Below are 10,637 nucleotides of genomic sequence, written 5' to 3'. Positions count from 1 at the left end.
CCTGGGTCACAGAGCTACACTAGTCTAAGATACGAGATGTATTCATACTATCTTCGTAACCTTGGTTACAGCGCTACACCAGTCTAAGATACGAGATGTTTTAATACTATCTTCGTATCCAGGGTTACAGAGCTACACTAGTCTAAGATACGAGCTGTATACATACTATCTTCGTATCCTGGGTTACAGAGCTACACTTGTCTAAGACACGAGATGTATTCATACTATCTTCGTATCCTGGGTTACGGACCTACACCAGTCTAAGATACGAGATGCATACATACCATCTTCGTATCCTGGGTTACAGCGCAACACTAGTCTAAGACACGAGATGTATTCATACTATCTTCGTATCCTGGGTTACGGACCTACACTAGTCTAAGATACGAGATGCATACATACCATCTTCGTATCCTGGGTTACAGCGCTACACTAGTCGAAGATACGAGCTGTATTCATACTATCTTCGTATCCTGGGTTACCGCGCTACACTAGTCAAAGATACGAGCTGTATTCATACTATCTTCGTATCCTGGGTTACAGAGCTACACTAGTCTAAGATAATGGGTTTATACTCACCATCCCCCACTCTGGGACTACGCGATGAACTCCGAGGTAAGAAAGAAAGGTTGCAAACCCTTCATTGAGCCAAATATCGTCCCACCAAGCCGGGGATACAAGGTTACCGAACCACTACAGGGGAAGAAGTAAAGTATACATAATCTTTTGGGTACATCGTAACGGTAATGGCGATATAAGAAGATTTTGATGATATATCTATTAAGTATTGAGAATAAATGAAATAGCTTGTTATCAGACATACACAACTTAATTTTGATAATGATTTAAAGACTCTCAAATAATTTGACATTACATTTTTGTATTTGTTTCTTATTTCGGATTTTGTAAGTGAATACTACTAATTCGAATAATATACGCACTCGACTAAGTTAGATCCAGGAACAACACTGGAAAAACTTTGCCCAACAAAGGGAAAACGTGAAAATGATACTGAAGAGTGAGGCATTGAAAGCACAGGTACCCCGTACGTAATGTAATTTTCATCGGGCTACTTACTGAATGGACGATCTCGTGTGACAGGACCTCGGACGTTAGTTCCATGTCGTGTGTGGTAGTCACACCTTCACTATACAGGAGGTAGATCTCCCGGTACGTCATCAGTCCCCAATTCTCCATTGCACCGTACACAAAGTCAGGCAGCCCGACATTGTCTGGAGATGAAATAGTATACTATCACCTTGTCACAAATAGTCAGACAATTTGACATTATCTTAAGAGTATAATCATGAATCATGACCTGTGCACATAACGACAAGGAGGCCAATATTGTCTTGAGACATGCATATCGCACTGCATAGATGTTAATATTCGCGGGAGGTAAAACACGCTTAATGTCAAGGTGGTCGATGGTGCAATGGATAGCGTATCGCCTAAGAGCACCCGGGTTTTCTCCGGGTAATCCGGTTTCTTCCAACATTAAGATCCTCTTGGCAGTATTTTATTTACACAAGGACAATTGATCAATATCAGTTGAAAAAAAGTCTTTTTCATATTAGGTGTAAAATGAAGCTTTTATTTATATTTAAACCTTTTAATCATCTTTAAACACAGTCAGTTTCTATAATAAGTATGTCTTATGTATATATTGCCTGATTTCCCCTTATTACAAAGTCTACATTTCTGAACCTCATTCTATGAAAAATGAAAAAGAATCCTGTTGATGAACGTTGGAACAAAAACTTTAAGATGTTTTACCGAGCTTTGGAAGAACGAAGTTTATGTTGAAATACTCCTCAAATGTATCTAGAAGTTCGCTTCCCAGTTGCAGTGCAAGCGATGTCTGGTTGATATTACTAGGCGTTGTATACACTCCGAACTGTAAGACAAATATGATGTTTTATAAATACTAATACCCGTAAATATGCAAAGGGATGTAAAAGTGTTTGCATCTTATATTGATTTTATGAAATTGATCTATGGTGGAACACTATGAGACCATTTGACAAATAAAATGAGGCCACGTCAACTTTATTATGAATGCTTCAATAAAAAAATGTTTCCTGCGAACAACAACATATTTAAGACCTCGCAATGTTGACGTCACATTCTTGCTTTAATGCTAACGAAATAATAATACATTATCAAAGTAATATCGACCTTTTGACATCACGATATCGACATACATGAAATAAGGTGTGTACTTACTTCAAATAAGGGCTGCAATTTATTTCTTATGAGGTCTTAACAACATTTGGTTCAAGGAAACATTCATCAATCTCGCTAACGCTTAATGGTAAATATGTCAAGTTATCCTTTATAATATAAATCTATACATTTTCATCAATGGGTCCAAGAATACAAAATGTTCATAGCACACGATAGTAAAATAATAATATAGAATAATCATTATAAATTATATAATCGTGTCACCTTAGTAAAGAACTTTGTTAATCAAATTAAAACAAGGGTCATGGTGATATGATTACACTAGACATACAAAGTCAATGTTTGCAATAAAATCAGACAAGTGTCACTTTAATATTCCATATAGAAAATGATTAAGAATGACAACGGATAATCATCGCATGCACTAGAAGGGACTTTGGTTTATTTCCATGTGGACTTTTGAGATAACTCTTTTCCAAAATGAACTTTTTAATGACATTCTTGGAAACGAGTACTGCGAATTATTACTTATGTATTTTATATTGAATCCTCACCAGAACATTATTTGCTGTTGTATTTTTCACGCTGTCCAGTTCACCAAAGACGAAGGCCACTAGGTACGTTGACATTACGACTGAGGTGTCATAATGGTCAGCAATATAACCGTCTCCGCTGTAACGATAACAAACAGATTTATAGTAACTTCGTGTATACTGTAAACTTTTTTCGCGAATTATTATTTTCACTGTTTTATTTACATTTTGTTTTTAAAATTGAGTGCTTTTTTTGAATATATCTGAGAGTGCTCCTCACACTTAACTTAGGCATGGGACTTGTTTGTTTTGTATTTTGTTGTTGTTGTTTGTATGCGTGAGGTGAGGTAGCACTCTCAAATTGGCATCAGATCCGCAATATCGCACCGACGTACTGCTGGAGGACACACGCAAGTATTACACTCAACAATGCACGCTGAAATGAACTTAGCTGTGAAACGTAGCCCATACAACAAAACCTTGCAATGGAAAGGAATAGATACAACTTGTTTTACAATAGTTTGTGGAAATAAGTTGGGTCGATACTAAAACGATAATTTTGAAAAACGTAACGTGACAATATAAACTTTCAAAAATATCAGCCAATAATAAGAATATTACAAAAAGAAATTTACATGTATATTTAAAAGAAAAGTTGTACAGTATTTTCACTGGATAAATAATAACGAATCTTAAAGTAATAATGTTTTATTTTTTTTAAATAGCTGTTAAAAATATCCATTGAAGGTAAAATTTTCGTTGCCATTATATACTTATATGCACGACCAAGGTTGGCTATGCCATGCAGTTTTGAATTTCCGTAATATCCTTTCTTCAGTAACTTACAGGGCTATTGAACTAGACATCGGCATGTTGGAGAGACTGATGATGTGAGGTTGTCGCTCCAGGGTGATATCAAACCTCGCTTTCATTGCTGGCTCGTCAAAACATGGGAACGCATGTCTTGCGTAGGTTGGCTCAAACTGGGTGACTGCCATATATCTTCAACACAACACAATTATCTCATTCATAGACGCTTATCCGTATAAGAATACGTTAGTTTGTAAATTTCCACACTAAGTTTGTAAAATGATATATGTCCTGTTTTTGGGTATGGTTTTTTATTATTATTAACTGTGTTTGAAACCCAATCACGAGATATTCACCCTTAACGTTTTCACGGAATATGCTAAACACACAAAACTGATGTTTACTTAATTTCCTGCAATTATTTAGTATACACTGATCACACAATTATCTCATTCATAGACGCTTATCCATATAAAAATACATTAGTTTGTAAATTTCCGCACTAAGTTGGAAAAATGATATTTGTCCTGTTTTTTGGTATGTTTTATTTTAGTAAAAAGATATACGTACTTGGTCATGTTCGACGCTTCATCTCTGTAACTGCTAATATACATGCCCAAAAGAACTTCATTAGACAGTCTGTCTTCGAAGGCGATTCGAACGACGTACTGATTTCCAGCTACTAACGATTTATCTAACGAGAGGATCAAGAACTGTCTGGCCATGTCCCTGGTGGTGGTTATGACAACAGGCGAGACGTCGGAAGCATTAACAGCATCTACTGTCGGGGTGGCCGTAAGATTCTGCGTGGCAATATGGAGAGTGATGTTATCCGTGGCAGTCATACATTCTATTGTTATCCCGACTGTGCCATTAAAAGTGAAAGTTTCTGGCTTGCTATTGTAGAGCTCCGGTCGCAGTGTTAACACATACAGTAGTGGTTTGACAGAGGTAGGCAGACGAGTGTCTGTGATAGGACCTGGAGGGGGTGTAGGTGGACCTGTTGTGTTGTCCATAGTTACTGTTGTACTCATCGTCATGGTTGTCGTCATCCCTGTAGGTGGCGCAGTGGTCATTTTGGGACAAAGTCTACCTGCACATTAAAGATGTTTTATTTTTTAATATACAATTCTTAAGGATCCCTGTCCTATTGTGCTCTGGTTTTTCGAACAAACAGTTATCTCCCCATAACTTCGTTTTAGATATAACTGTGCGTGTAGCACAGTTGAGCCAGGACACTCCCGTTGACCAGATAGCACAGTCCGTGAGGGCGATAGTATAACAATATGAAGCATCGGGTTCGAATCCCAGTCTGGCCCCACTGAATGTTAATACTCAGAACAATGGTGCAAGTCATTCTTTAACAAAGGTACCGCAAGATATGCTTTTCTTTTCCGAAATGATGTAACAAAGTTATGCTCATGCTAGAAAAAAATATGATGTGTAGTAGCAGTTCTTGGCACTAGTATATTGAACCTTAAATATGTTTCGTTTGACCATGCAAAGTTAGATACATTTCTATATGTAATACATTTGTTACTGACCAAAGCCCGTTAATGCAAATGATAAATTACGCATGTACATCTAAAGTACATGTTGGGATATAGGAAAGCTACACTATTTCAGAATATGTGTAACAAATTTATTATAAATCTGGCATAACCTCAACTAGTTATGTTGTATAAACTGTCGTCACTACTTGTACCAAGCTGTTTTCGAAGACGAATTATAATTTTATTGTTAATTCTAGTCACTATACTGATTTAAGAAACTGTTTAATGAAAAAAAAAAAATATTATAAAAAACCTAGGATGGCAATCGTTTTTAAGATTTGATTACAACAACGTATACAGCAATAAGGAACTGTCAAATTGAGCAAAATGTCTGAACCATAATCAAAATAAGAGATTCAATACTGTTAAATCTGAAAAGAACCACTCCACACTATTGCTTTAATTTGATCGTGTATGCATGGTCGGAGTGTTGTATTATTTGTTTGCATATATCTGTATTTTCTTTTATTTGCACAGCATGTACTGTATTGATAAATCGCAAGGGTTAGAGTAATACGGAATGAATCGGCTACAATCGTGTATATCAATGTACTAACATAACATTCAGATTTATTGGTACATTATAACATAAATTGAAGTTCATAATATCCTTAAATATACGAATTAATGCATTAATTCAAATTGACCCTTGCGATGTTAATTTGACTTGTAATTGCTTATTTAATGATGTATTACCAGTGATGCTGTAAATGTGTGTAACCCGTGGAACCTTGAACTCCATCATGTGCTTTATGGGTTCATTGCACTTACACCTCCTATCGGTGTTAAGAATCATAACGCGAACCTTCCACACGCGAGAAATTTCATTTTCACAGAAGGGACAACTCCACCATATCAACTGTCGATTTCTACGTCAGTATACTACTTGTACACGACTGGGTCAGAGTGCTGCGATAATTATTGCAGCTGTAAGTTGTTTAATTTATAACTTTTTATGGAATTTTCAATGGAAATGTTACCGTCTTGTATAATGTAAACACATTTCAACACATTCTAAGCCCTGTTTGTTGCAATTTCTTACATATTTTTAGAATACATTCCAAATGTAAGACACCCATACAATGTTTGAAGGCGTGCTAATTTTCTTTTAACATAATTGCATCTTGGTAGGGCACTTAAACATTCACATGGTGTAGACCACGACAAAATAATCTCGCTTCAGCTTATACATTATTCATGAAGTTTAACCTGACGCCAAACAGTAATCACTATTAACGCACCAATGATTTGCGGGTTCACATGTTCAGTCAGGTGTTCTCGGGTATATACGTCAACAGTTTACAGTGTATAGAGTTTTCGTTGAACTCGTTCTATTTTATCGTAACTGATCGCTTTTACAAACCTCCTGTAAACACCTTTTTATTGCCTACAGAATTTTCTAGCAAGTTCGGCAAATTAGATGTCCTGCCAAAAATAGGAAAATACCTTTCAATTTCGATAATAACCTGAGATAAAAAAAAAGAGACCAGCTATGCAAATTTAAAAAGATGCTTTGGATTCATTGCAGTCAATTATTTCTCCAACAACATCTAACAATTATTTATACCGGGGTATATCTTGTTTTAAGGTAACGCAAATATGTATTAAGGGTAAGCCTATCATAAATGATCCCAGACATTGTGAGCATATTTTAAGTGCTTACGGCTTTAAAATTGCCCAGCGTAGATTAGATATACTTTCTTATGTGGAGAAGGACTATGTTTCTTCCATATTATATTATGTATTATAATTAGATGTGCAGGTATGGGGTGGGGGATATATAATTTGTCGGTGGGGATAGGCCAAACCACTATTGTATATCTCTTACACTGTTGGGGTACATGGCATTATATATATATGGAAATTATAATCCTGCTACAAATAAAATCTTATCAAGCATAATTGTTTTTACAAAAACGGGTTAATACCATTACATGTTTGAAGATAGTTTTAAAAGTAAATAGTGTGATTGTTCGTATAACGTGTCTAACAAATCATTTTGGCTAGACACATTTTATATTCAAAGGTATATATGTATTGTGATTTTATGAATACTATGTGTTTGACACGAAAATAAAATATTCGAACTTGAACTATACTACTGTAGAAAATCCAGACTTAATATTTTAGTCATCAGGGCCCATTTATTCAAACGGTGATTAGCTTAATCACTGTCTAATGTTGTGTTTCAACCGCTAATAATTTGGTTAATATGCCAGGTAAAACCTTACAATTTGGTTCGTAGTTTAACTGTACTAAATAATATATTTGCCAGCTTGACATTTTCTCACAGTAAATGGTTGCATTTAAGCAAATCACCTTTTGAACAACTCTGCCAAGGACGCAACTATCCGAGAGGTTTCGAAATTGATATTTAATAATTTAGAAACGTCATGAAATACATATAAGCAGGTGTATAAATGCTAGATTTTGGAGATGGAAGTAAACTATAAAAAAGTGTGTTTAAATGCTACGTAATGGGGAAAGACTTCGTACATAACTTAATTTACTTTACTAGCCATGTACAATGTATCTAATTAAAATGGTATAGCCATACATTAAAAGCTTAGTCGGGTTTTACCTTCAAACAAATATAAAACCTACAGATATCAAATGTCAAGATATAAAAAAACCGAATAATTGACGACCTTGCCAGACCACAAACTCCGCACACTTCAATACCCATTCTAGAAGCGATATTTGTATATGGCGGAGTTATAGCATGTTGTCGCAAAGTTTACCCAGCGTCAAGTACATACAAAACTTTTAAGCGTGACACCTGTAATTTATATGATAATGAGGACACGCGCAATAGACGTTGGACATTTGCTGTATTGTATACATTCGTTTTCAGTAGCAGTAGGTGTTGATGAAATATTCTTTAAGATGTAAAAAAATCGGGAGCAAAAACTGTAAAATTAAATAATTATTTTCACAATTAACTAATTTACCTATGAAGACACATTTGAGCTCTCCCATACGAAAAGTAAGAATAAGTCGTTATGAAATTTCAGGGGTGAATGAGTTAAATAACTGAAAAAATCTCAAGGTATATATAAAATAACCTCTTTTATTTTACATCTAGTGTTCGCACGGTGTCAATGTTACACCCCTTGATCGTTGCAACCAATGGTTTATTCAACAACAATTGAGCACAAACCGTTTGAAATGCTGCCTTATTGAAACAGTTAAAATATGAACTTAAAATTGTCAAATACAGCAACATTAATTCCCCCATTTTTAAAGAGCAATATATACTTTTGTCGACTTAATACTATGGCAGAATTTACCGATATTTTTACTCGTGCTTCGCAGCCGTGCAATATATCGGTTATTCTGCCATAATCGTGAAATATTTAGATATATATTTCAACAGGAAACCGTTTAAATTATTAAACGTATATATATTTATATTTATTTGGGGCAAAGAAGTAATTCCAACAGTGTGGACAAGTTTAGGTTTGTCAAATTTTCGGAGCCATCCGCTCCTTTTTCAAATTTATATATTTATATATATGCATAGAATACAACGATTTCAGAATCATTGAAAACGTGAAAAAATCCACATCGCGATCAGTCTAAAGAGCGCAAGCGCGAAAAATTTCACACGGAAGAATTTCCAGTTTAACACTTTTAAATGTTCTGTATACATCTGACTGTTAACGAATACGTAACACACGGGGAATAAAGAAATACCACATAACAGGCTACATGGAATTGACATTTTATACATACTTAAAATTAAATAGGGTGTATAGCTCTCCCTGAAGACGTTTAAACTACCTGATAATAGACATCAGAAATAGTTACTATCGAAATACCATTGTGTATACATTTCCCCCTAAAGCAGTCAACTTTTTATTATCTTTGTAGCACAGAGGCAAATCAGTTCAATAGGGCCCTGCGCACATTTAGCGATATACTTCATGGACGACCATACGTCGTGTAGGCAATATATACACAATACTGAAGAGCGTAATCGCTTTACCCCTATGTCTGTTAAACAGAAATGGCTTCACTGAAAACAAGTGTCAAATTTCACGTATATTCGACCCATATACTCACAACTATGATGTAAAGACCATGACCCATTATACTCTCCACGTGATAATGATTTCCTGATAAACACGCACAGGGTAGATCCTGTATATCTTTCAACCTTGAACTCCGAGGTTCGTTGAAATACGTGTTGTATAAGTTTTCATTATATCAGGACACTTCTTGTTTTAAATTCCCAAGCGTAATTTGAAATATTTTTATCTTTATAAACGCGGATGGGTATGTCCTATCTTTCAACCTATCTATTGCACATTCAAATACGTGTTGTATCACGTTTCATTATATAAGGACACTTTTTTCATTCAAATTTTTTAGAAATCGAATGCTGCAGAAACCTAAACAATCCAAATAACGAGCAGTAACAATGTTTTGTAAAATTATTATCTATTACCTCAAATGTAATACTATATACCCTGTACAGAAAATACCTGTACAACTGATACAGCAACTGGTATACCCTGTACGGAAAACATCTGCACACCTATTACAGCAGATGTAATACAATGTCCAGAAAATATATGATTAACTATTTCAGCAAATGTGATACAATGTATAGAAAATATCTGTTCAAGCACAATACCTGTAATATCTAGTGAACCAAATTCAAATAAAACATTCTTAAACTTAGTTCTAAAGATGATATGTTAAACGTACATAGCTGTTGGTTTCCGAGAACCGCTGAGGCCTTGCATGTTTCCGTCAGAAATCCGGGAGCCGGTGTGACCACACCCTCGGCTGGTCCACACTGGCAGTTACAATTAAACTCCTTCTGGTTTCCAGTAAAATGCACAAGAAGTCCAACACCTACAGCGATGGCTAAGGCAAACAATACCAGAAGGAAACCCGACGCACCGGACATTCGGCAACCACCTTCCTCGTCGTTGCGTCCCATCTTTTTTCTACTTTCAATATCCGAGAAATCAAATTTGTCGGTAGACCCTTCAAACATCCCGTCTGCAGCTACCCGCCTGTGTTAAGGCTTGACATGTATACAAGTCGAATGCTCTTTACTGTCACAGGTAAAACCCGAGAACCGTAGCCTGTTTGACATAGATAGGTAAAAATCACCTAACCGGAACTTGTGAAACATTGTTTTGAATTTTAAATGTCAGTGACGCTTTCTCACGCGTGTTTACATTACAAATAAAATCTTTAAACGCGTTGGTTATTATAATACATATTCAACACTATTCATTTGAAAGTACCTGCACGTAATGCATGATTTACAACAAATATTTGTCGGTTAAGTGTTTGATAGATAGAACTTTTAGTTGTTATATTCAGATGTGGTTGGTCTAGAACATTTATCACACAAGTGTACTTGTTTGAGTTGGGATGTTAATATCTGGAACATCGATTGTACAATTTCGTGTTTAGCATACAACAAAGAAGTTTATGAACCTTAAATATATAAGGGGAGACCTTTCGTAAGGTAAACAGCTGACTATACTTTTTATACTAGACACTTTAAATGTCACGTAAAAGTTAACTTTTA

The 10,637-nt window shown here is 35.4% G+C and overlaps 1 protein-coding gene across 1 annotated transcript in view; it reads right to left on the bottom strand.

The window, feature by feature from the left end:
* The window catches only part of LOC110457967 (aminopeptidase Ey-like), a 28,326-nt gene extending 18,127 nt beyond the window's left edge, over nucleotides 1–10,199 (bottom strand). Inside the window, exons 1-7 of the mRNA XM_021509486.1 lie at nucleotides 9,797–10,199; nucleotides 4,101–4,623; nucleotides 3,567–3,722; nucleotides 2,742–2,859; nucleotides 1,777–1,897; nucleotides 1,078–1,232; nucleotides 580–693 (exon numbers count right to left, since the gene is read on the bottom strand). Coding sequence (XP_021365161.1) covers nucleotides 580–693; nucleotides 1,078–1,232; nucleotides 1,777–1,897; nucleotides 2,742–2,859; nucleotides 3,567–3,722; nucleotides 4,101–4,623; nucleotides 9,797–10,091 — 1,482 coding nt within the window. The 5' untranslated portion in view covers nucleotides 10,092–10,199. The remainder of the gene's footprint in view (nucleotides 1–579; nucleotides 694–1,077; nucleotides 1,233–1,776; nucleotides 1,898–2,741; nucleotides 2,860–3,566; nucleotides 3,723–4,100; nucleotides 4,624–9,796) is intronic.
* Between the last annotated feature and the right edge of the window lie 438 nt (nucleotides 10,200–10,637).

The sequence above is a fragment of the Mizuhopecten yessoensis genome, unplaced genomic scaffold (genome assembly GCF_002113885.1).
Source record: "Mizuhopecten yessoensis strain PY_sf001 unplaced genomic scaffold, ASM211388v2 scaffold9385, whole genome shotgun sequence".
NCBI lineage: Eukaryota > Metazoa > Mollusca > Bivalvia > Pectinida > Pectinidae > Mizuhopecten > Mizuhopecten yessoensis.
This window is presented reverse-complemented; position numbering and strand designations above follow the sequence as displayed.